We start from the raw sequence: 26,732 nt of genomic DNA, 5'->3' as shown, positions 1-26,732 counted from the left end.
TATTTTAGGAGTCTTTGCTAGGAACCAGAAAGTGCAACTAAAATACTTATTCCATATTCTGTCACAATACCATGGTGATTTTCTGAATTTTGATTAATTTAAATTGAAATAATCACATGGAATGAATAGATAGTGTGTTGGCTAGCATAGATCTCAACAACAGACGCTGCAATCTAATATTAGAAATACCAGTGCTGCTCACCAGAGACTGCAAAGCGTGGAAAGGACCTTCCAATGTATTTTTGGCAGAACTCACTCTGAAGAAAACTCAGGTCCAAATAAGAAAAGTGACTTGCACAAAAATCCTTGCAGTGAGACAAAAGTTTAGCAGACTAGAACCTTGGTTTTCTGCATCTGATCCCTTTCCTAGGAAGTTTCTGATAGTGGTAAAAAGAAATAATTGCAGCTGTGTTGAGTTATGGGTTTGTGGGATCCATATAGCTCAAGAGCACAGATAATGCACTCCCCTTGCTGAGCTCAGCTTCTCCAGCACTACGACTGGGCAAGTTACTGTCCTAGCTACCACAGCTACATACAGAAATATGGTAATTTAACCACAAAAGGAATTTATTTGAAGTGTCTGGCAGCTCCACTAGTGCCTCAGAATCAAGCAGGGAAATGATACAGGCAGAGGGAGCTAACAGTCACTAGTCTTAACAAGTCAGTCTTAACAGGTCACACGGCCAGGCATAGGACAGTACTCCGGCACCTCTGCCTATCAAAGCTGAGCCTCACTGCTTCATGCTCACCAGAAGGCACACCAGATCCCACCTCACCCCTACCAGTCACTGCGCACCATCTAAACCTCAGTGGTCTCTGAGATCCCTGCTACACAGAAATGAAGCATGAGCCTGACTCATGCTTTGGGAGCAATGACAAGGACAGTGTCAAACAATTGACTTGTCAAGCACAGAAGCCATCTGCACTGGTTAAAGACACTGGATCTTTAAGCTCATCTTGCTAACGAGCACCAGAGCTTACCCAGAGCTCTTTACCTTTAAAACTATATGCACATTGCAAACACCTTGCAAAGTCACCAGAGATTTTTCTTAATTTTATTTTTCGAAAATACAGTCACTCATAGGAACATTAGTATTGATACAATCTATGTGTGACACATTTTAGCTTCTAGAGCAGGAAAAGTTTCTTGGAGTTTGGGGTTTTATTTTCCCCTGGATTTTCGAATTAACAGGCACAAATATACCAAAGCCATGAAGCTTGAGTAATTGTTTAACCTTCTAGAGAACTGGGCAGAGAGGGTGGCTCCAGATTCTCTGTAGTCAATACTATTCTCCCACCTGAGGAACAAGGAACCGTAGGGTACAGCAACACATACCATCTGCCTTAAAATGTGTGGAATGATAGCCTGATACAATGTGGCAGGCTCCCATAGTACCAGCCACTTGGAAGGCAGCGGGTGGAAGGTTGCTTGAGCCCACGAGTTTGGAACCAACCTGGATGAGACAGTGAGATCCTATGTTTTAAACAAAAAAAATCAAAAGGCAAGGAAGAGCCATCTGGTTGTAATTCTAGGCAAGAGAAAAGCACAAAAATCAAAATGTTAAAATACAAATAATTTTTACATTCTTGCCAAAGTGCAACTGAATTAAATTGTAGGAAGCCAACATTATAAACAGAGTTGTTTTACTCTATATGTCTTTCAAGTTAGTCAGTTTTCCCTTTTCATTTTTTTCTTTTTCGATGGATTTAAATCGAGACCCTCATATTTGTTGGGCAGGCATTTTTGCTGCCAAGTCCTGTCTCCAGCCCTGCTGATTTTTTTAGATTGGTCTAATTTCCTGCCTCCTGTGAGAGATAAGCTAACAGGTAAGGTACTACTAGGTCCAGCTGTCTAAAGATGGGGCTCGGGAACTTTTCTGCTTGGGCTGATCTTGCAATCCTCTTGCTCTCAGCCTCTCAGATCACAGGTAAGTGTCACTAGCTCCCAGCTCCTTGTTATAATGTAGTGACAGTGACACATGAACCATTCCAGCCAACAGTCTTCCTCCAAGGTCATCCTCAGGTGACTTGGCAGTTCCTACCTTCTGAAAAATCTGTCCTTGATTAGAAGGACAGAAGTTACCAAGTTTTCCCAGTCATCATAAAACACCCATACCCCAAATGCTCACATTTCATTCAATATGACAGCTCCTTCCTGCCCCCAGAGTTCAGTGGGAGACTCTAAGAACCAGGATACCCTTCTGTCTATGCATCTGCCCCAACATAGAGCACTGATAGGCTAAAACTCCTATCAGTCCAGAAAAGTCAACGTTACTTCCCTGGACTGACAGGGACCAGGATAGACCTGCGTGTTCTGCACTTTCATGGAAGCACTGAGGATTTCTGCAGCCTGACAACCCAAAGACTGCTTTAAGAGCTCGTGGGAGCCAATAAACGTAGTTAGTCAAGAAACAAAAACAAACTAAAGGATGCCAAACATTTCCACATTTTCTTTTACCAAGGAAAATTTATTTTCTTCCCTTAAAAAGATTCCTAGTGGGAGTGGTAGGGTTTTTGCTTTTGGGGTTTTGGGTTTTTTTTTTTTCTTTGTTTTTGTTTTCTTTTGTTTTTGTCTTTTTAGCAGAGGGAAAGGGAAAGCAGAAAGGGAGGGAGGAAGGGAGAACAAATGCAGTCAGTTTATACAATGTGGAAAATGAACTATGTAACTTGTGAGCAGGGATGAGAGGGGAAGCTGGGGGAAAGCAAAGGAAGGAGTGACACTGTCCAAAAAAAGGGGGGGGCAGTTTTGCCTAGTGGTTAAAGTGCTTGCTTAGCATGCATGAAGACCTGGGTTCAATTCCTCAGTACCATATACATAGAAAAAAGCCAGAAGTGGTGCTGAGGCTCAGGTGGTAAAGCTCTAGCCTTGAGAAAACCCAAGGACAGTGCTCAGGCTCTGAGTTCAAGCCCAGGACTGGCAAAAAAAAAAAAAAAAGAAAAAGAAAAGAAAGAAAGAAAGAAAGAAATGTATCATTATCTGACTTATGAGATGGTAACCTCTTTGTACAACACTTTAATAATAACAATAAAACTATATTTTTAAAAAATTCCTCAAGTGCCAGCTTACTCTGCCAGCCCAGGAAGCGCTCCTCCATGGCGGTCGTAAGCAAATGCCTGCAGTCAACTCCGCATCTCCCACTGGCCTGAAACTGCTTTCTCTCCTTTTAAAGGGCACTTTATGCCTTCTGGTTGTTAGAGGACACGGGCTTCTCACATTGAAAAGGAAAAATAATAACCGCTTAACCCACCCTCTCTATCTGCTGTTACATCTGCCTTCCTTTACAGTTTCATTGAAGAAGTGCCATTGCCACTTCCTTGTTCATGCTGGTCAACCTGGCCTCAAAGTCGTCCTTCCTGTGAAACAGTTCCTGTCAAGGCAGACAATCAGAAATGGTGTGTAGCCCCAGCAGCTTGACCTCCCAAACTGTGAGGGGGAAAGGAGCCTATTTTCTAAAGAGAGATGCAAATAAAGCCACACTCTCCCCCCTCCCCCTTTTATCCTCCTCCTCCAGTTCATACTGGGTTTCCTAGCAGCCAGCAGCCACCTCAGCTCTCTCTGGACCCCACACCCTGCTCCTAAGCTGGGAAGCAGAATGAGAAAGTGACCCCTGGGGTAGTGAGGTTGCTTAACTGGAAGAACTGAGGATGCTATCATGTGATGTGGGATGAAGAGACCCGCTCATAGATGTCTACAAGGAGAGACTGACTTCTCCTTTCCAAATAGACAATACACGGTGATTTGTTTTGTCCTCCTGAACAAGGAAAAGAAAACTTGAGGGATGTATCAGGACAGAGAGATGTCCCCTAGACCCAGCCCAGGTTCTGCTTGCTTTACATAACACTGTTGATGATGACTTACTATAGCATCTTCCAGGATCTGCCCCCAAAAGGCTCCTGTCTGGGAAAGGGGGGTGTCCCCAACACCAGCTGTCTCAAAGCCATGAAACCATTCCCTCTCCTTCCTCCAGATCAAGTGTAGGAGACAAGGAAAGGAAGGTGGGAATCCCACAGGCAGACCACCACTCAAGCCACAAGCCTGCTCAGGCAAAGCTGGACATCAATCTCCCATTTTCACAAATGACAGCATTCTGGACATCACCAAGTTAATCCTAAGTACAACAAAGGATTCATAGGATTCATGCCAAATTCCTTAGATACATAATGTTATAGGATACTTCAATGGTATAGATTTGAATAAAGCCTTTGAGAAGACAACAAAATATTCATGGCTCTTTTGGAAAGCCTTGATAGGAATCTAGTAGAGAGGATAAGTAAAGATGAAATAAATTATGGACATTTCTCCTCAAATAGCATCTTACCCATATGGAACAAGATGTCCATGTTTTATGGGAAACTGAGTTTCCCTAACACCTATGCAAAACTCACAATTACTCTCCAGATTTTAGCCAGCTATTAGAAATAATTATCATCTAATTGCATATGGGCGGATGTCAACTCATTCCACACGCTTTCTGGTTTTCTAAGCTTTATTTTACAGTGATTCCATTCCTGCTTCCCTTATGTATTTTGACAGAACTTTTAATAAAAATCTCCATTGTTATTAGAGCAATACAAGATGAATATGAAAAATTCAAAGCATAGCAAAGTTGATTTTTTAAAGTTCATTTATATCCTGATAAATACTTAATATTCTGGTATATTTCCATGCAATTTCTGTTTAATTTAGTAATAATTTGAAATTAATATACCCCATAAGCCAACTGATTTGTAAGAACCACCAATAAATCAGAATATAAACTGACAACTATAATAATGTCTTTCAATTATGAAGGTTGTATCTTCATGATTGTAAAAGAAGACGTAGATTCCATTTTAAGAAGGTCAAATTCGGTGGTGGAAAATCATTTTATGATTAAATATACATCAGCACTGCTCATTTTCCTATTTATCATTACAGTATCTTACTAGCAGGAACTAAGATTTTGATCCCTTCCTTCAGATATAAACTCCTTTAGATTTCCTTGATCATATAAGCATGTGTAATTGTGGTATGTACACACAAACCTTTCAAGCAATATTTTCTTGACAAGCATCCAATTGCCATCATTTATCAAGATACTTAACAAGAATTTATTTTCCTTTGCATTCTTCCATAACAGACATACCTTAACAAAAAGTACTGACTTACCTGATTAAGAAATTATGTAGTCCAACATCAAAATGCCTGTTCAAAGGAGACAAAAATAAGCCCATGAATAAAACATATTTACAGGAATGAAGGATTTGTACATTTAATTTACATTCAGACTATGATGAAAAATAGATTGTCTATGACAGCTGCTTTCAAGGTATGGCCCATTAGTAGCAACAATGCCATTATTGCAGGAAATACGAGTGCTCAGCCCCCACCTCACGCAAATGGATTGAGAAGCTGTAGAATAGGGGGCCCATCGATTCAACAAGCTCTCAGGTTGATTCTAGTAAGCACCACAGCTCTTGAGTAGCAAAGGGATATTGAAGCCAGTCTAAACTCCCTCTCTAGAAATAAAGGTCATACAGGTGGATTTCCAGGTACCTTCCACTCTCAATAGGTGTGTCCCTCTATATTTGTTGCCTCAAATGTCCATTTGCTCAAACAAATAAAATAGAAATAGAAATTACAGAACCACACAAGAGAATAAGGATACGATCAGCTCTGGTCTTTCAAGCTCTACCCAGCTGGAATCCATGGAGTTTCCCTCCCGTGTTTGGATCTGTCCAAAAGAGCTTTGCTGAGGTGTCCCAGAGTCTCATACCAGGCACAAAATAAGCCCTAGCAAATGCAGACTGTTTAACTCAAGGTGTCACCTGCACCACTGAACTGAGCTAAGTCCATATGAATGGCACTACCCAAGTTTCTCTTCTTAGCATCCTTGCCTCTCCCAACCAACCACCTGAACTAAGCTAAAATCCTGTTCTCCCTTTGGGTCCAGCTGTGACTGAAAACATTGTAGGCCAGAATTATGGTACAGTTGTCCATCGGATATCATCATTAGTCCTGACATCTACAAGATGGCTGTCATGTCTCATCCACATACTGGTCTCTTGGGAGGGCAATGTGCCTGAAGAAAATCAAATGAATTCTGTCCCTCCAAGAAATAAGACACGGGAATTCACCCTGGAGTGAGGTCCACCAGCCCGATGCTTGACTGCTGCTAGCTCTGCCTCTACCCCTGTTCTTTCTTTGAGCTCCACTGCATGGCTGGTGCTTTACTCCATCTGACAAACATCGGTGGCTGCTGATATTAAAGTAAGATTCCTATGGGACACTTTCAAATGACAAGATTCTTTAGATACTTAACTCCTATTTACAGATCATGGGTTCCTGCTAGGAGAAAACAGAGAAATGCAAAGCCAAAATGTGTCATTTACATCACTTAACAGAGATGATTAGAAAACTCAGGAAAAATATGGTATTCAAGATATACAAACTCTATTTATTTGTAAATCTTCTGCACAAAGCCAATACTCTACAGAAAGATCTACCATGGGGAGAGCTGACTTGTTTCATTTAATTTTTCCATCACCCTAGATGAGATGCGAGTTTTTTCTACAATTGTATTTATATTGAATTTTTAAAATTCTCAACCAAAACCAAAAATATGTTACTCAGCCATGTACATAAAAATCCATACCACAGGTAGCTACTGGAGGTTAACAATATGGGAAGTTGTAATATATACAAATTAAAACAGATTTTTGCCAGGTTCCAGGGGCTCATACCTGTAATCCTAGCTACTTAAGAAGCTGAGATCTGAGGATCATGGTTCTAAGCCAACCCAGGTAGGAAAGTCCATGAGATTCTTATTTTTAACTACCAATAAGCTGGAAGTGGAGCTGTGGTTCAAACAGTAGAATGCTAGCTTTGAGGGAAAAAAGCTAGGGGAGAGTGCCCAGGACCTAAGTACCAGAACACATGCACAAAAACCTATATATTGTAATCAATCTCTAATATTTCCAATTTCATGCATTTCAAGGAATATTGACTTTTACTTCAATTACTAGAAAAAAAAACTGAGAAAACGTGATATCCTATGCCTATTATCCCACAAGCCTTGCTCCTTTAGAACACAAAGCCATTCCAGAGAACAAAGAACTTAATTTTCCCCTCTTTTCAACAAATATTTTTATGTCTCTCCTCCAGGCTAGATATTGACAGGGGCTGAGGCATAGGGTCCACACTCATGAGAGTTAATAGTTTAGAAAGGAAACAAATAGATTTTTTAAATCACATCTGATTCTTTTCCATATCTAAAATGCTAGCTACTCAGCAGGCTGAGACAAGGAAGATCATGGTTCTAAGCCTGCCTACGTAGAAAAGTCCACAAAACTCCATCTCCAATTAACTGGCAAAATGCCAGACTGGTGTTATGGCTCAGGTGATAGAGTACCAGTCATAGGGAAATAAACTGAGCCAGAACAGGAGTTTGAGCCCCAATACTGAGCTTAAGCACCAAAAAGAAAAGAAAGAAGACAGAAAAGGAACAGGAAAAAAAAAGCAAAAAAGGTCAGTATTCTGGGAGTACTTCTTTGGGAAAGAAGGGTCTCTGTATCCTGGAGACCAGTGTGGGGCAAGCCCTCTGCTGTTCTTGGTCGCTTAGTACGTGGAGAAGTCTAAATTCATTCCATAACTTAACAAGCCAGTAATGTCTGTGGGTACATGGCTGACACTCAGTGTGATCATGTCACACAAACAGCCAACACCAAACTAGGAGGCTCTTTTATAAAACAGCACCTTTGCAACTAATTGGTAGCATGCACTTGATATCTAGGAACAATTCCATTTTCAAACTCCCACAGTGTTTGAGCTGAAAGCCAGGGGCCATATTTTTTCCACTTTGTGTTATGCTCTGGGCTGCTCATTTAACTGTGCAACCAATGCTTAGGACCATTAACACTTCAAAGACAGTTTGTTCTTTTTCAGCCACTTATGCTAGAAAAAAAAAGTATATATCAGCTAGGAGCACTAACTGATTTGTTTCTCGCAGCGGGATCTATCAAATTATATTACAAATCCTATCTGTAATTATTCTACACGATTCCTTCGAGTGGAACAAACCTTTATGGATATAATAATCCCTATTCACAAAATATAAAAGTTTAATTAGACACTATTTAATCTACAGGTAGAATGGCCCACAAGCTCATTATCCAGACCACACACATTTCTAAGCCGGCATCACACAGAGAAAGTGTAGCCGATGTAACTTGTACTACAAGCCCACACACTATAAAATACTTGAAGCAAGCCACAGAGTTAGGTGTAAAACAAGGCCATGGGTTTGAAGTATGAAGCTGTCAAGTGTAACAGTACTTTGTAAATGACCAGTTAGGTAAAAGACACAGAGGAATCAGCCAGGTTAATGAAAGAACATCGGTGCAAGCTCCATTTATTTCAGGAAGACAGCCATAGCACTGTTTGAATATAAGTCACTGGTGTTTATACTCAGGTTCTTAAAGTTATCATAACCAACCATGTGTACCTACAAGTGAGCTTCTTAAACGGCCTTCTGCCAGCTAAAGTGGCCTTCTGCCCAATAATGCAAACGTGGCCAAATGGTGTTTCTTTTTTTTTCTTTTTTTGTTGTTGTTGTTTACTTTTCTTCATATATTTTTATTGTAATTAATAGAAGGGTTACATGATATTTGCCAGATAGATGGTGCATTAATTCCCATACATGGATGCCCTTTCACATATCTTGGTCCCCATTTCCCTCCCCTCCACCCCTCATCTTGTTTTCCCCCATTCCCTATCCAATTTCAAATAACCAAATACAAATATATCCAATATATCAGGTAACAAAGTGAGATACTGTAACAATATGAGATAACCAAGGGACAGCAAAAGAGATGAGAGATAACATAGTACCTTACATTGTTGGTGGGAGTGCAAACTCGTTCAACCACTATGGAAAGCAGTATGGCAGTTCCTCAAAAGACTAAACTTAGAGCTCCCCTATGACCCAGCAATTCCACTACTTGGCATTTACCCAATCATCTAGAAACAAGGACATACTGAATCCACCAGCACAACAATGTTCATTGCAGCACTATTTACCATAGCAAAGATATGGAACCAACCTAGATGTCCCTCAGTTGATGAGTGGATCAACAAGATGTGGTATTTGTACACAATGGAATTCTATGCTGCTGTCAGAAAGAATGACATCGCCCCATTTGTTAGGAAATGGAAAGACTTAGAAAAAATCATATTAAGTGAAGTAAGCCAGACTCAAAGGAACTTAGGCTCAATGGTTTCCCTCATTTGTCATAATCAGTAGAAACCTTGGGCTCTCCTAGCAGAGATTTGCAATAGAGCAAAACCTTGATACAAAAGGCCATATAGTAGGACACTAAATGAAAGGATCTCTAGGATATAGAAACATAAGCCATATGATGAATGATTGTTGTTCAAATGGTGTTCCTTAAATGCTGTTATAATAATGCATTTTGTGTCTTAGTATATAGAACTGTGGTAGCCAGTTTCCAAGATGGATTTTGCTGATCCACACTATCTGATGTTCACACCCTGGATCCCCATCTCACATCATGGCAGGAACTTGTCCTATGACTAGCAAAGCGGAACAGCAGAGAATCACAGCAGAAGCATTTCTCCTGGAAATGAGGTTGTAACAGATCCTGTCCCTCCTCCCCACAATTACTTATGTTTTCTCTCTCTTGATTTCTTGAATCACCTCTGTGGTAGAAGCTATCAATACTGTCTTGATGGCCCAAGGAAAGGCCCTGGAGGTGAGGGACTGACACCTCCTGCCAACAGCCATAAGGCTAGGCTTAAAAATAAGTCTTCTAGCTCATTTAGGCCTGTAGTTAACTATAGCCAAACCAGATGGTGGATCCTCAACCTGTGTCCAATGGTCAGTTTGGTAACACCAAGATCCATAACCTCCTGTCATGATAAATTTTTTTTTGCATTTTTTATTGTAATTAGTAAAAGGGTTACATGATATTTGCCAGATGGTGCATTCATTCACGTACATTGATACCCTTTCACATGTCTTGGTACCCATTTCCCTCCCCCCACCCACCACCCACTCCCCGTATTGGTTTTCCCCCCTTCCCTATCAAGTTTCAGATAACCAAATACAAATAAATTCAATATATCAGATAACAAAGTGAGATACTATAACAATATGAGATAACCAAGGGACAGCAAAGGAGATGAGGGACAACATAGTACATTAAGGACAACAATCATTCGTTATATGGCTTTTGTTTCGATATCCTGGAGGTCCTTTCAATTTTTAAAATCAGAATTGCCAAATTTGGAGATAATTTAGCTAGAAGTTGACTAATATGGATATTCAATTGACACAAAAAAATCAAGATGCCTTATTTCTCTGAATAGTACATGCTGATAGTTTTTTATTTCACTGTTTTCTAAATGTCATCAGAAACTCAAGGAAGTATGACCACAATAGGTCCTAGATGAACCCAAAAGATATTAATAATAAATACTCAGAAATCCATTTTTACATACATTCAGAGAGAAAACAGAGTGTCCTGTGGATAAACTACCTCCACATCTATTACTTCAAGTGATCCTTACAAATTAACTGACTGTAGAACAAAGATTAAAATTCTCACTTTCTTGAGTTTGAAATGGTGCTACAAAAAAAGGAAATGAGACAAGACAAGTAGATGAGACTGGTTTGAGAAGTGGGGAGGAAGGAAAATGATAAAGGGGTGATTATTATCAATAAGAATGGTATATACATCAATGGACTAGTTAAAATTAAACATCCTTGTATACAGCTAGCTGATATCAATAAAAAAAGAAAATGAAAAAATTCTAAAAGGCTATTTAAAGCACTTAAGGTCAAAGAGCAAAGAAGAATGCAACTCAGGCTTGCACTCATTTCTACTGCTTTCCCGATACTCTTACCACTGTACCATCTTTACTATATTTCCCAGATGGAGTCTAGCATAGAAATTGTGTAATCTAATATACATTCACATGTGTGTGTTTGTTATACAGAAACAGAATAGGCTATACAAGTATATAACGAAAAGGTAGAAATGTCAAGAAACAGTGCTTCCTAAATTAAAGATAGTTCCTAAGATGCTATTACAGGGAGAAGATGAAACCAAAGAATATAAAATGGAGGCAACTAACAGGGAAGGAACACAAAATAAGACCCTAAAATTACATCTGCTCCTCTCTCCTGAGGGCTTTTAGCAGTGTTTACTAAACATCTCTGCATTTAATTAGTAGAGGAAGGCAATTATGTAGTTAAACTGACAGGACTTCAAAATGACTTTAACCTCCTTCCTCCTAAGGAATCCCAACTGCACCCCTGCTTCTCATTTATTTTTCTTCATTTCTACTCCTCCCTTCTGTTTAGACAACCCTGCCTCACCCCAGTCTGACCTATTCAAATTCAGCTCATCCATCCTCCTGGGACAAGCATGCCAGAAAACTAGAGTATATGGTATGCTAGTGTGGGGGCTTGGGGAAGAGGGCCATAGTTGTCACAGCAAAAAGAAGGGGTGTGGGGGTGTGGCTGGTAATTTTAAACAGTCTGGTACAGTCTGAAGGCATGATATCAAAGTTGTGACCTGAAGGAGATGAGGGAGTCTGTAGCATGGATATGTGGGATTGCCACATAGATGATACAGCATTGAGTCCTAGCTTGGACCCACCAATTAACCAAAAACTCCATCTGTTCCTGCACTCACCCTGAATTCTGTGAATGACATGACTAACGGATAACACCTACACAACAGGGCATTGAAACTATCTCCAGGAAACAGCAGAGTCTATCTGAACAAGCTACCTCCCAAAGGAGGCCAATCACCTACAATTATGAGGTGACCACACCCTGGAGCTGGAGTGACCATCTCATGGGAACCCTAAAGTGATGTTCCCTAAAGCGATGGCAACAATAACAACTTCTCCGGAATCCCTCAGAGAAGAATAATTGAGATAATGATCAACTAGAATACTCCCTTGTTAATGAAGACCCTCCACTCCAGCCCCAATTTACAGGTGTAAGTTCCCCAAATGTTAAAGCTCCTGTCGTGGGCCTACACCCCCCTCCTCTCCTATATGGCCATGTCTATAAGGCATGTCTGACCTTTTATCTTACCTGCTGAATAAATATCCATCCCTTGCCTCTGACTGAACTTCATATGCCACCTTAGAACCAAGCATCTCCAAAGCCGAGTTGAAGACACTGCTTTTATTCTTCTCAGGGGACCTCCTTGAGACCCTCACCTAACACTTGTGACAGATGACCTTTATAGGTATTCCTTCTGCATGGAAAACTGCTCCTGGACTGATATGTCAAAATTAGGGGAGACTTTGTTTACTTCTAACTTTTTGGTTTGGTCGGTCTACTGTTATAAGGTTCCCCTGTTGGTGAGATACAGAGAGGCCACATTTTTAGAGGTTGAATTGAGAGTCTTTCTTAGAGAGCTGGGGTTCCTAGGTGGACTCCTGCCTCACAGCCCTGCAGCCCTGCAAATGCACTTAACACTGTTAAAAAAACTAAGCGATGAGAACAGGAGAGGAAAGAGCTGATAAACAATACCAACAAACCAGATCAGCTCCACCGGAGAGCAGAGGTGGGAGGTCATGCTGACCAGTGTGGTGAGCCAGGAGACAGGAGACACAGTATATGAGGCATAATGTAATGGTGCCTGAGCTGGTCTGGGCCTAAATAGTGTCAGTCAGAGGGAACTCAAGAGTCTCCAAGTTCCAAGGACAGGACTGACAGGTCCAGCAAACTGTCACCCAAGTCCCAGCCCCTGCCTCTGGGAACTCAGGCAAAACTATCACCTGAGAAGTGGGACATTCTTTTACCATGAAGACAAGATGGCTCCAGTTAAACCCATTTCCAATGGCACCAGTTAGACCCAGCATTCCTATTTCACTACAAGTTAAAATTTGCATAAAATAGATTGACAGGAAGAAGATAATTTTAATTATATAGATACATAGAAATCTCACAAAAATATGAAATACAATGAAGCAGCCAAGTGGAGATTATATATCGTCCTGAGCCACAAATCAGAAAACAGTTCCCTTTCCCCCTCCTCTCAGCTCTGTCCCAAGATCTGACCTTCTCAGGAGTGGAACGTGAAAAAAGTGCATCATGGATGAGGAACTGCCAATGAAAATAATTTAAAATAACTGTGGGGCTCTAAGATGAGAGATACTGGGAACTTCATTACCCTTCCTATCTGCATTCTCCAGGGATAGATTGCTTCTTCTTGATTAAAGAGAGCAGCTTTTAAAGCTACGGTCAGCAAATAGTCAACACCACAAGCAAATCAAGCTTGCCTTCAGGAAGCAGCCTGGATAGGAGTTAGGAGTGTATGGGGAGGAACAGTAGCCTGCCCATAGCCCAGACTGATGAGAATCAAGACGCTTGACCTTAGATGACAGTGATACCTGAGATGAATGTGGTTCACCCATGGGGTGGAGGGGAGAAAGAGAATACATAGGGTGTGTGTGTGCTCATCCCATCTACTGAGATGGACACCTACCTACACCTGCTTGGGCCTGGTCAGTCCTGCCCTTGGTCTATCAGCTATGGACACAGAGCTGCAGTTACATAAGAAGAGCACTCTGACTCTAGGTAGCAGCTCTAATTATTAATAATGTGAATAACACTTTGTGCAGCTCCAGAACAATACTTCAAAATGAGAATCTGATTAGAGTGTCTTCATTAATGGACCCTTAGAAGGAACTCAAAAATATGTCATTTAGCAGCCATTTCCCTGATTGTGAGAACACTTTGCATCACAATGTCACAACATTACAGCTAGCCACTGTAGTAATTAAAATCCTGATTATGCTCCCATCATTAAGGATGATTTCCGGGGGCTAAGAAATTATGAAAGACGAAAGTCTTATGAAAAGTGACTATTTAGTTAACACAAGAACAGAATCCCCAGAGTTAAATGGGTAAGAACAAATTTATGAGTACACTAACTCAGGCACTGCAAATTCCTACCTTCTCAATTCTCAGCAACTAAAGAATTTTAAAGCTGGAGAAAATCGTGAAGATATTAACTCTAATTCCTTCTTTCAACAGTAAAGTAAGTGAAGGCCCAATATAGTAGCTTCTTGAAGGCCTTCTGGGAGCATAGTATCACATAGATCCTGGAATCTGAAAGCCTGAGGTCCAAGTGTGTTGGGGACTGACTGTGGGGTCAGTGACCATGACTGTGGGGTCAGTGACCTTGGACCCGCACAATTGAGTACACAAGGAAGTAAGCTCTTATCATGATTTTGGGCTGTGTCAATAGCTTCTCATTTAACCTGTTTGGGACTTGATAGCTTCTCATTCAACCTATTTCAGACTTGATACTGTTTGTACGAATGTAGCCCCTGGCACCTCAAGACTGTAAGCGCTTTGCCTTCAGCGTCCCCTCTGTTAATTTTAAAGAACCCATGAAGCGATATCACTGGCTTGTGCTCCCACAGGGCATGGCAAATAGCCCAACTTTATGTCAAAGTTTTGTAGCTAGAGCCATTTCTTCCAGTCGTGAAAAATTTTCTTCTGGTAAATATTTTTCTAGATGCTGAAATCTGCATTTTATTGCAAGGCATACAGCTGTTTACATTGTAAACATTGTATCCTGTTTAGCACAGAGGTGTTAGGGAATTTGGGATTTATTACTTTAAGTTAAAGTTTGGAAACATGTATTAGAGATTTAAATGTAAAATTGTTCATTAACATCAGAAATTTTGCCTGTCTGTCTTTTCTTGAAAATCTGATGGTAAAATGTGGATAATGTAATTAGTATTTTAAAGGAATGTTTAAAGGTTTATCTCCATGCTATTGGGTGTATTTAAAAAAAAAAAAAAAAGAGAGGAAACTAAGTCCAGACTTAGACTTTTGGTGCACTGATGTCTATAGTTCTTGCATTAGGGAAAAACTGTTATTTGAGTTTAAACTGTTGTTGGAGTTTAAGACAGTAATCTAAACTACAAAAAAAAAAAAAAAAAAGCCCTTTTTTCTAAAAGGCAAGAGGAGTGACTTGAGCCCTAGGGGGCCTGAAGGCAGAAGGAGTTCTTTGTGCCCTTAAAGGTTTTTCAATTGCAAATAAAGGCTAAGGTGTTGATTGTTTAAGCCAGTATCAACAAAAGTTTTTAAGAACATTGGAAATGGGTTTCTAAACAATATTTGAAAGTGAAGTTGTCTTAAATGTTTAAAGAAAGAGAAAAAAGGAAAATCAGGACTACCAAAGTAATTGCTTAATTGCTATTTCAGCTTGCTCTTGTAACTTCCAGCTAGCCCATGGAGAAGAACAGCAATCCTTATTCAGATGTAACTTTGGCTTTTACCAAGTTCTAGGTAAGCTCATGCTTAGAGACTATTTCTGTGTCGACCACCTTGTTGCTCTAATTGGAGTAACGTGGCCTTTTGTAGGACTCACTGATCTGAAAACTGCAGTTTTGAGCCAACCCCGGGCAAAGCAAAGTCCCTGTGAGACTGTGGTGTCTAATCTGGCAGCAGAGTGCTAATTGAGGCAGAGTTGCTTTGGAGCTCAAAGTGGCAGAGTGCTAGCCTTGAGCTGGAGAGCTGAGGGACAGTGCCCAGGCCCCGAGTTCAAGTCCAGCAACCAAGCAAGTGAAATGCCAATGGGATGTTTATCCCTGTGTGGAGAGACACTACTGGGACAATGAAGTATCCAGATGCAGAAAGCCTCTGCGTGGATGGCAGAGATGGTGTCAGATCCTAGAGTCACTCGTGCTTGGCCATTCAATATTAATCAGAGCGGGGAGGTCATAGAATAGTTTGTAAGCATGCCTTACTAATGCCCGTGCCTTCCAAAACTGGGCAGGAACTTGTCAATCATCTGTGATAATGGGTAGTTTAAAGTCCTGAGTAAAGTTTGATTTGACTCCAGCCACAAATTCAGGAAAGTTTGTGGATCTGAGACTTGTGTCTCTATTAATCTGTTTAGATCTGACAACTAAAGCATTGTTTAAGGTTGCAGAGATTTAGTTTCCCAGACAATCAGAAAAATGCCTTTGCAAATGGGTGCTAAGTAAACTAAACTATTGTAGCCAAAAAAGGTTTGTGCAGTTGTTAAATGTTGAATATGATCTCTAGTTTGGAGCAAATCATTGTTCCTGATAGCTAATCCTGGCAACCCCTTGGTAAAATAGGCTAAGCTTTTTAAGGTTCCTGGTCAAGTACAAAGACAACGCCCCTGAGTCAGCTTGAAGAAGTTATAGAAGATGAATCTCCGCCCATCAATCTCCTTTAGATAAAGGGACCAGGGAATCATTGGGAGAATTCACCGAAGTCAGGCCTTAGGTTAAGCTGCTTTAACCAGTTTGCGCAGAAATTTGCAGGCAATCCAGCAGGAGCTGTGACATTCCATTGGAGTTCCTGAGAGATGAAGCTGCTACCACGTATTCTGCCCTGCCTGATTCCACCACCACCGCACAGCTGTCTCCTGAGCTCCTGTGGGGCGGGACGCGCCCGATAAGTTGGCATCCTCAGCAAAAAGACAGACACATCAGCTAGTGTGTCTTGCTTCTTGCTCAACATGATCTCCTTTCTATTAGGGCCTCTGTTCCCCCACTCAGATTAAATCCTCGCCCTCACTTATTTTAAGGTTTAGGGAGGATATGTCGGAGACATTCTCCCCTTCCCTGAATTCTTGGTGCCTGCATGCCTGCTTGCATTGATATGCAAACATCCTACCACCTGGCCTCTACCCGGAGCAGAAGCAAACATCCCATTACCACACCCCCTGCCCCAAGCGGTTCCCACACCCCAACCCCCTCCTGCCTCTCCTGAAGAGGCATATAAACCCCTGTGTGAAAAATAAAATTTGCAGCTTGATCAGAACGCTTGTCTTGCTGCCTTCTTCGTGTCTCCTGTCCCTTTCATTCCTCCCTCTAGGTTCTTGGCCCTAGTTGACGTCCCGCTGGACGGGACACCAAGGGACCAAAGTCATTTTTGGAAAATGTGACAGGATAAATTAGGGGTATAGAAAAGAGTAAAAAAATTGCACTTGTGTTTTTTTTAAAATAAAGACGGGGGAGATGTTGGGGACTGACTGTGGGGTCAGTGACCGCGACTGTGGGGTCAGTGACCTTGGACCCGCACAATTGAGTACACAAGGAAGTAAGCTCTTATCATGATTTTGGGCTGTGTCAATAGCTTCTCATTTAACCTGTTTGGGACTTGATAGCTTCTCATTCAACCTATTTCAGACTTGATACTGTTTGTACGAATGTAGCCCCTGGCAGTTCCCTAGTTTAAAGATGTGTATTTAAGATTGAGAACTGGAAATAAACTGGGCTACGGTCTTGGGCTACAGGCTTCTTAAGCTGTGGCTCCTGATTTGGGCTGTAGCCCTCCTGAACCCCATCTGTTTGTCTCTCTTCTATTTTTTCCTAGTCCTTGCCCCCTATTTCAGGAATCCCAATCTGCGAACCCTGGTTTGCTGCCGGTTGGCCCGGCACAAGTGATCCTCCAGCCTGAGAGTAGCTGGCCAGAGTAGTCCTAGGTCAATTATGCTGAAGCACTTGGGCTGTTACTAAGCAACTGCAAAGACAAAGATTAGGCCATGGGTCTGAGCAGGGACAAAGAAATCTACTGAGCCTGACTCCATAAGGAGTCACATTTGTCATCTGATCATGGGACTATATGCTACATATCCCAGAGGGAAGTTTCCATATCAAAAAGTCAGATTGTATCTGGCAAATATCATGTGACCCTTCTATTAATTACAATAAAAAATATATTAAAAAAAAGTCAGATTGTGGGGCCAGGAATTTGGCCAGGTACAAAGACCCTGGTTCGATTCCTCAGTACCATATACATAGAAAAGCTGAAAGTGGTGCTGTGGCTCAAGTGGCAGAGCGCTAGCCTTGAGGAAAAAGCCCAAGGGCAGTGCTCAATTCCTGAGTTCAAGCTCCAGGACTGGCAAAAAAAGTCAGGTCATGGCACCTATTTATAATCTTAAGTACACAAGATGGGTAAGCAGGAACATCACAGTTTGAGCCTGGCCTCAGGCAAAACTGCAAGACCTGATATTTAAAAAGAACTAAATTAGAAAACAAAAAAGGGCTAGGGGTACAGTTCAAGTGAAAGACCATTTGCCTAGTAAGCATAAAGCTCTGAGTTCAAATCCCAGTACTATCATTTTAAAAAGTTCAAGTTTACAGATACATTCTTTATTCTCAGTCCTATGTGTATTGGATTCTCCTTTGCACAGAAAGTGGTCTGTCGTCTTCATTTTTCTGCTTTTTCACTTATATGCTGAACTCTCTCTCTCTCTCTCTCTCTCTCTCTCTCTCTCTCTCTCTCTCTCTCTCTCTCTCTCTCTCTCTTTCTTCCAATAACAATTCAACTTGAAACAAAATATTGAGGTTCATATTTTGTCGATAAGGAACAAAAACACTCTCTTACTCTCTAGCCACCAACCTCACCAGTATTCTGCACATACCAAACCAACACCACAAACTTACAGATGCTTAGGAACCAGAGAAAGAAGAAGGGTAATACACAGAGAATTGAAGAATACATATAATTGGGCCAGGAGCATGGCCTAGTGGCAGAGTGCTCGCTACCACACAAGAAACCCTGTGTTCGATTCCTCGGTACCACGTACACAGAAAAGTCAGAAGTGGCACTGTGGCTCAAGTGGAAGAGCGCCATCCTTGAGCAAAAAGTGTCCAAGAACAGTGCCCAGGCCCTGAGTTCAAGCCCTAGGATTGGCAAAAAAAAAAAGAATACATATGATAATACCACTTCTTCTACTTCATACTACAGACATTAGTTATCTAATCAGCTTTCACTAACTAGAATTTGATCACTGGTCACATTATCCCTCCTCACTGAACAAACACATAGACATACACACACAGCACAAAGCTAAAAGAAACGATGAAACATGGAGTTGACCTCTGCTGCCTTCTGATAAGTGGTTATCAGGAACCATACTTCCCAGGTAGAGAGGGTGGTGCTCCAGCTACAGCCTGAGCTCACACACCCAGGCAAGGAAATGAGGATAGGATGCCCCGCCTGATTCCAGATTTCCACTCTTCTAAAGAAATTCCGAACACCTAGAAATGAATGCAGTTTGTCATCTAGATCTCTAGCTTACCTTGAGAATCGCTTATAGGGTTTCTTGGCATTTAATTTCCCACTATCCAAAGAGTCCCAATGTTATCCTCATCACAGAATAACATAAAGAAAAGTCTGTGGATTTTGTATAAAAGTAGTGCAGACAGATTCACCCTAACAAAGGGCCCTGGAAACGGAAGGATGATATTCTTATATAGTAGTTACATTGATAGGTGGGATAAAACTAGAGAGCAGACAACCTATAGACAACCCTGTAGGTCTCACTCACAGATCTGATGATCAGGGTTTGAAGCCAGCCCAGGCAAGCAAATATATGAGATTCTTATCTCCAAGTAACCAGTAGAAAGCTAAAAAATAGAGGTCTGGCCCAAGTGGTAGAGCACCAGCCCTGAGTATAAAAGCCAAGAAAGAATGGGAGGCCTTAAGTTCAAGCCCCAAAGCTGCCACAGCAACAACAATAATGGAAAAAAAAAATCTCCCACCAGGTGTGATGGTCCACATTTGTAATCCCAGTACATGGAAGGCTGAGCAGGAAGATTATGAGTTCAAGGTCAGCCTGAGCTCCTTAACAAAGTCCTTTCTCAAAAGAAAACCAGGGCCAGGACTTTGGCCTAGTGGTAGAGGGCTTGCCTCGCATGCACTAAGACCCGGGTTCCATTCCTCGGTACCACATACATAGAAAAAAGCCAGAAATGGTGCTGAGGCTCAAGTGGTAGAACTCTAGCCTTGAGAAAGTCCAAGGACAGTGCTCAGGCCCTGAGCTCAAGCCCAGGACTGGCCAAAAAAAAAAAAAGAAAACCAACAACCCACCTCCACGGCCTCAAGAGTTGCAAGCATAGGAGCGGCTAGGTTTATGCAGTGCAATATCTTTGGAAAATAATCTCTGGCTTCATATCCAAGAAGGAAGCTGGGATGTGCTTGAACGCATGAGGAAATGAGAAGAGAGTGATGAAAAGCTACTGTCATGAACATATTACACCTTTTAAGCAGTGAGAAATTCAGTTAATAAATCGATGGAAGCCTGAAATCTAATTAAATCTAAAAAGGTATCAACCTGAAATGCTAATAAGTTCATGCTCACATTGTATATGCCGAAGCTCAGCCATGCATGTCTTCAATAATGCATCAGCTACAATATTTTCTGTATTCATTAAGGTAGCACAGCAACGTGACATGAATTATTCTCTCAGTCTTCAGCTACGAGTATCTTTTTGTGGGCAATCAAAACCATGTTCCCCTTCTCATTCAAGGTGGGTTAAAGATGCTTCTCAAAGACTATGACTGTAGTCATATAAAAAAAGAGAAACTTAATGAAGAGCCATGTGCACCTTTTATTCAGAATCAATGAAATGAAGGCTCTTCTGTGTAATTATTGGTGTGCTGTGTTTGAAAAAAAATTGAATTGTGCAAGACTAACAATGCAGAATGCCAAACAGCTTCATGGAAATGAACACTTAATTAGCGCAGCCATCTTCAGATAAGGCATCAGCAATTATGGCTATTGTAAAATCCTCAACTTCAGCTCTCTTCCTGACCCTCCAAAGCCCAGCCAGGAGTTGTTCCCCATCTGTGACAGGGGAGTAACTTAGGGGTAGAGAAAGAGCAGAAAAGAGTGGCAAGTTGGCTCTGGGTTGCTATATGTCCTCCAACTGGTTTCTGCTTCTGCTTCACCACTGAACAAAGCCACTTCTCAGCTCAACAGCTTTCTGCATCCTCCATCTGAGATGAAAACCAACATATTACACTGTGACTGACACAAAGTTCTCTCTTTTACACTCATCTCCTGTCCCACTCCTCCTGGTCACCTTTTGATCAGTCACATTCTCCTTCCTGTTCCTTGAGTCCTTATACATGCCTCTAGCCAGTGCCTTTGCCTGGATACTCGTGTAACTCATGTGTTTTCTTCTAGGTCTTCATCAGGTGGTAGAGTATTATTGAGCAAAAAAGCTGAACAAGAATATGAGGCTCTGAATTCAAGACTGGATACATGTGCTTTGTACCTGTCCCACTGAAGACAAATAGGTTTTCCTTTCAATTTTCACAGGAAAACTTCAGAGTACAAGCAAGATTCCTAATCTGAACTGCAGCCTCGTCAGAAACAGAGGCTCACGCCTATAATCCTAGCTACTCAGGAGGCTGAGATCTGAGGATTGAGGTTCAAAGCCATCCCGGGCACTAAAGTCCATGAGACTCTTATCCACAATTAGCCACCAAAAAACAGGAAGTAGTGCTGTGGCTCAAGGTGTAGGGTGGTATCCTTTAGCTGAAAAGGTCAGGGACAGCACCCATGCCCAGAGTTCAAGCTCCACGACCGGAAAAATAATAGTAATAGTAATAATAATAATAATAATAATAAATGAACCTTGGTAATATATTGTTATAGCAATTAACTGCTAGGAATTTTTAAGTCAGTTGTCAACTAGAAAAGTAGCATTAACAAATGCAAGTTTACATTAGCCTGACAACATATCACAATGGCATCTAGGCTATTGTGATGCCTGGCTCCCTGTATGTCCATTTCTCCTTATCTCTCTCATGTCAGTATGGTTTCCCGATCCCAACTGAAGAATCTGGACTATGATATTGCAACAAACAACCTAAATGACTGCTTCTCACTCACTCCCCCATTAATCACAACCCAGGAGAAACCAGCAGGTCAGTCAGGGACAAGGATCCTTGAGTACCCAGACTGGCCAGCACCCAAGTTCTAATTATGTATGCAAGGCTCCAAAGAAATCTTGTCCAAAAGTAAATTCTGAATCAGTAGTGTGGAACCCAAAGTCCTACATGTCTAACAAGCTCCCAGGAGAGGCTGATATTGCTGTTAATTCACCCATCCTTCTACTATCAGTTATCTAATTAATGCAAGACTCTAGCTAAATGCAGTCACACTGGCTATGCGAAAGTAAAATACAAAAAAGGATGGTGTGATGGTGGTCCCCTGCTGATAGGATGAGGGTCTAGATAAAGACACATGCAGCACTAAGAAGCCCGTAGTGAAGTCAGATGCATTTGTGAAGAGCTTCCTGGAATGGATGAAGGAACAATGACTTGTGCTGTTTCACGGTCATGGAAAGTGAGGGTGGAGAATTTAAGATGGCAGATTCTAGCCAAGTTATCCACTGTGCTAAGGAATGAGGCACTATTTCCAAGCATGACAACTGGAGAGCGCATCTCAACTTTTACCCTGCTGGATAACTGTATTCCTCTCAGATACAGAATATTAATTTTGTTCATTAAGAATCACCTCAGCAGGGGGGAGGGAAATGGGGACCAAGACATGTGAAAGGGTATCAATGTATGGGAATTAATGCACCATCTATCTGGCAAATATCATGTAACCCTTCTATTAATTACAATTAAAAAATATATGAAAAAAAAAGAAAAGGAAGTCAGGCTTGGCTCCAAGGTAGGGGGGTAGCCTTGAGCTGAAGTGCTCAGACAGTACTCAGACCAAGTTCAAGCTCACACACACACACACACACACACACACACACACACACACACACAAAGAATCCAGATTTATTTTCCCTTTCAGCTTTCAGTAGTTGACCTAAACTTGATTTCCATTTTTTAAAATAAAATCTTGCTATTGCTTTGTAAAACTACCTAAAAATAATTTCAAAATATGGTAAAAGTGTTCACATCCCCCCCCAAAAAAAGAATCACCTCAACAATATCAGAGAATTCTGTAAAATTATGTAAGAGTTTAGGGTTGAGTGTCTGTGCAGACGGTGGGTAAGCTTGCAGGCCTACCACAAGGCAGATGTGCCTATAACTAGAGTGCAAATGTGTCATATGCCTCTGTGAAATATCACAATGAAAACCATTCTTTACAGTTAATAAATACGCTGTATGCCTGGATGAAATATCACAAAGAAAAACATTCATTGCACTAATAATGATGTTAAATGAATGCTTTGTAAAAGGATGCTTTGTAGAAGGATGTCCTCAAGTTATCACCAAAATGAACGGGAATTGAATATGACACTACTGCACACAAATGTAACATGTAGACATCAAAAAATTCTGTGAACACTCAAAATAAAGAGCAGTTTGTGCTCTGAATTTAATCTCCACAACTTAAATGGGGCAAAAAGCAATACAAGTGACAAAGTAAGTCTGACTGATAAATAACAGAATTAGGCAGAGGATGCAGGGACAAGTTTAAAGCTCAAGGGATGGGTGGCAATACTCTTCCAATGCACACTGGATTCAGTCTGCAATGAGGTGGATGAATAGAGTAGGATGAGTTCATCAGGTAGCCATGAATTAAGGAGATAGAACACATTGGCAAGACAAAGTCAATTTTCCATGAGCACAAGGGGAAGTCACCTATTGTAGGACATTGTTTCTAGATCAATATTTGTAACATAATGAGGGTAGCACAAAAGCAGTAGCCCAGATAGACCCCACACCCATTCACCTAGTCAGTGATGTGGGTTAAAATAGCAGTCTTCTTCCTCCCCATCCCTTGGTATCTACACACCAACTGACTGCAAAGTGCAACCCTCCTGAATCACTTCTATGATACGTTGTTTGGAACTTGGTACCATTATTCTCATATCCCTGATTCCCACATCTGGTCACGCAATCCTCACACTCTAGACTGAGGAGGAATGTACTTCAGTTCCACATCCTAGAACTATTCAAAGGAATAATTAAAGAAATGGGCTCAGGAACCGTGTACTTAAGCTCTACCACTTACTAGATGTGAGATTTAAGAAGAGTTTTTCAACTTCTCTATACCTTAGCTCTTACTGTTTTCAAAGTGGTACCTTACTTCACTGAGGCTTATGAGAATTGAATATGTAAAAACATTTACAACTGGATAAATGGATAATGTTACGGTGCTATAGTGATAATTGCTGTTACTATTATTATTCTGATGATTAGGCTGTTCTGAGGATATGCTATATGAGAGTTTTACCTCAACACTACATCTATATTTCCCCTCTTAATTTGTAAGAGAGTGAGATATATCCCTTCAGCATTTCCCTCAGAAAATTTCCATCCCCTGAGCTAAATGGCTGTCAGACGCCTCTCGCATATCAAAGTCTGAACCAAATTTCTTTTCTTTCTTCAAGTTTGCAACGTCCTCCCTCATCTGATATCTAGGACGCAGCACGATATCTGATCACATAATGACAGTAATTAGGTAGGAAAGGTGTACATACGTATCTCATTCTAGATTCCTTACAAGGCAAATGTATTCTGATGAAAATTGCAGGTAGACATAATATTTTGGCACCCTAGGCACTGGTATCTAATGAGGAAAAACAGGGAGAGAAAGAGGGAGAAGAAACTTCAAGGGAAGTCACAGCATGGTACACCTACAGCACTGCTAGGCCAGAGCATGCAGCAAAGATAAATTCATATCTGAGATGATTAGGCTGAAGACCCAGTGATTACAATCTCAGAGAAGAATGGCCATTTGTCTCTTCAGTATCGATTTCCTGAATGTCACTAAGAGCAAGGTGATAAGTAGTGATGCCACGATCCAAACCCCACACAGTCTGTCTCCTCATCTGTGCTCACTATGGCCTAATGACTAGTGACCAACCCTTCCACAGAAAGGAGCCCGGGTGTCGTCCGTGCCTTATCAACTCTACGGGAACAGAAATCCTCCACACAGGGAGGAAATGGAGAGGATGCACTGTCTTTGAAGCCAACATAAATCCCAGAAGCAAAACCTAACAGTGGTTCATAGAGTTTTGCCTCAACTTGATATTTGTCTTCCCACTTACTTCTGTGAAAGCCAATGTCTAAAGAAACAGGGAGGGGGACTTTGTAAACATGAATGTTGGAAGAGGGAAAGTATATTCCATGAGTCTGCTGAGATGGAATCATGAGAAATAATTGATCAGAAAAGGCACGAAATATGAAGTTATTTGAATATCTAGTAAAAACTACAATAAGAGGTACTTTCCTTACTTGCTTGAGGTGAGGAAGAGATCGTACCAGGGCAGATTTTAGGAATCCCGTGGTTCCATTTTGAAACGTGTGATTTTCACATATTACCATCCTTCCCTGACACCTCCCCTGTTCTTTAACCACCCATCTGCCAGGCCTTCTTTGGTGAGAATTTTTTTAAGGAACAGCATAAATTTTACTCTCGTATCTGAAACTATGATGACTCACTACGATTTTGGTGTCTACAATTCTTGCCCTGGATTTGGTATTTTAGTGTATGATCTTAGTGAACACTAATAACCACCCAATGAAGCAAGTACTATGATTATCCCCTTCTTAATATCTCAGAAAACAGAATCCCAGTTACGTGGGTAGTGGGGTAGAGCTTGAGTGGCACCAGGACACTCATGGCCATTCCCATTCCATCAGGCTAGGGCTCATGGAAAGATAGAAGGAGAAAAAATAACACAAGCTTCACTGGGGTGAAGAATGTGCTCTTAAGTCTTCTATCCAACAGAAAAAGAAGTGAGGCAACCAAGTGAGCTCACCAAGGCCACTCTTCTGAAGGCAGAGTTCACGACTTTCCACCCAGGTCTACTGGGAATTGTCACACTTCTGGCTCTGAACTGGAGGGAGTCTTTCCCCTACTAGTCCCATCAATCCTCACCATTTCTTAACCTGGCCTAACTCAGTTATCTCTGAGTTTGTTAGCTTTTCAATGCCTCCTCAAAAGTAAGATGCTACTTACAGCCTTAAGAATGTACAATCTGGGCTGGGAGTTTGGCCTAGTGGTTAAAGTGCTTGCCTAGCATGCATGAAGACCCAGGTTCGATTCCTCGGTACCACATACATTGGAAAAAAAAAAGCCAGAAGTGGTGCTGAGGCTCAAGTGGTAGAGCTCTAGCCTTGAGAAAGTCCAAGGACAGTGCTCAGGCCCTGAGCTCAAGCCCAGGACTGGCAAAAAAAAAAAAAAAAAAGAATGTACAATCTTCCATTATCTTGACAGGATAAGTAGTAGTATTGTCTTCATTTTGAAAGGTTGGCTGTCCCAGAGAGCATCAATGACTTGCTTAAGGTCACAGTAGTCAGACAGCAAGCTCTTTAGTCACTAGGTTATCTGTAATAAAAACGAACCGGCGTCTGTTCTACCTTTCTCCTTTATGTTCAATCTTCCTTGTTCTGCCCCAATGGTGCTGATAGATTATAGCATACATGCTATCAATTTCATGCCAACCATCCTGCCTTCCAATTACCGGCTGAACATGATTCAAAAGCAGGAGTTACAGCTATTTGTAGAGCTTGCTTTATCATCTACCACCTTATCTATACCAACTCTTGATCTGAATTCTTCAATTGCCCCAGCAGCCCACGCAGCCAGTGCCCCCACTGAAAGAAGGGGCTCAGGTTCACTCCTCTCCCTAGCCTAATGATCTTCCTATATATTAAGATCTACCAACTGCCACACCGTGCCAAGTATCCTCTGAGATGAGCAATGATGCGTGAGTTTGCCTGTGAAGACCTGAGAGCATCATAATTCTAGAAATGCAGAAGGAAAGCTATGTGAGATTCCTGAGATAATTAAAATGGACCCATAACTCCTCAGCCACCACAGGCAACTATCATTTTTCATACTTCACTTCCATCGCTAGAAATCAAATCAGAGGATATCATCAAATTTCTAATTTGGAACCCTGGATAAGCAGTGGCATCTTTAATATCACTTGGCAAAAGATACTC

General features: G+C 41.3%; 1 protein-coding gene across 1 annotated transcript in view; it reads right to left on the bottom strand.

Moving 5' to 3' along the window:
• Window positions 1-26,732, bottom strand: part of LOC150038961 (protein-cysteine N-palmitoyltransferase HHAT-like) — a 218,600-nt gene that overhangs the window by 111,314 nt on the left and 80,554 nt on the right. The window contains exon 9 of the mRNA XM_090328171.1: window positions 5,150-5,185. Coding sequence (XP_090184297.1) covers window positions 5,150-5,185 — 36 coding nt within the window. The remainder of the gene's footprint in view (window positions 1-5,149; window positions 5,186-26,732) is intronic.

Source organism: Megascapheus bottae, unplaced genomic scaffold, assembly GCF_031878675.1.
Source record: "Megascapheus bottae isolate mThoBot1 unplaced genomic scaffold, mThoBot2.hap1 H_1, whole genome shotgun sequence".
In the NCBI taxonomy this organism is placed as follows: Eukaryota; Metazoa; Chordata; class Mammalia; order Rodentia; family Geomyidae; genus Megascapheus; species Megascapheus bottae.
The sequence above is the reverse complement of the archived record's forward strand: the minus strand, read 5'-3'. Positions and strand labels throughout refer to the sequence as shown.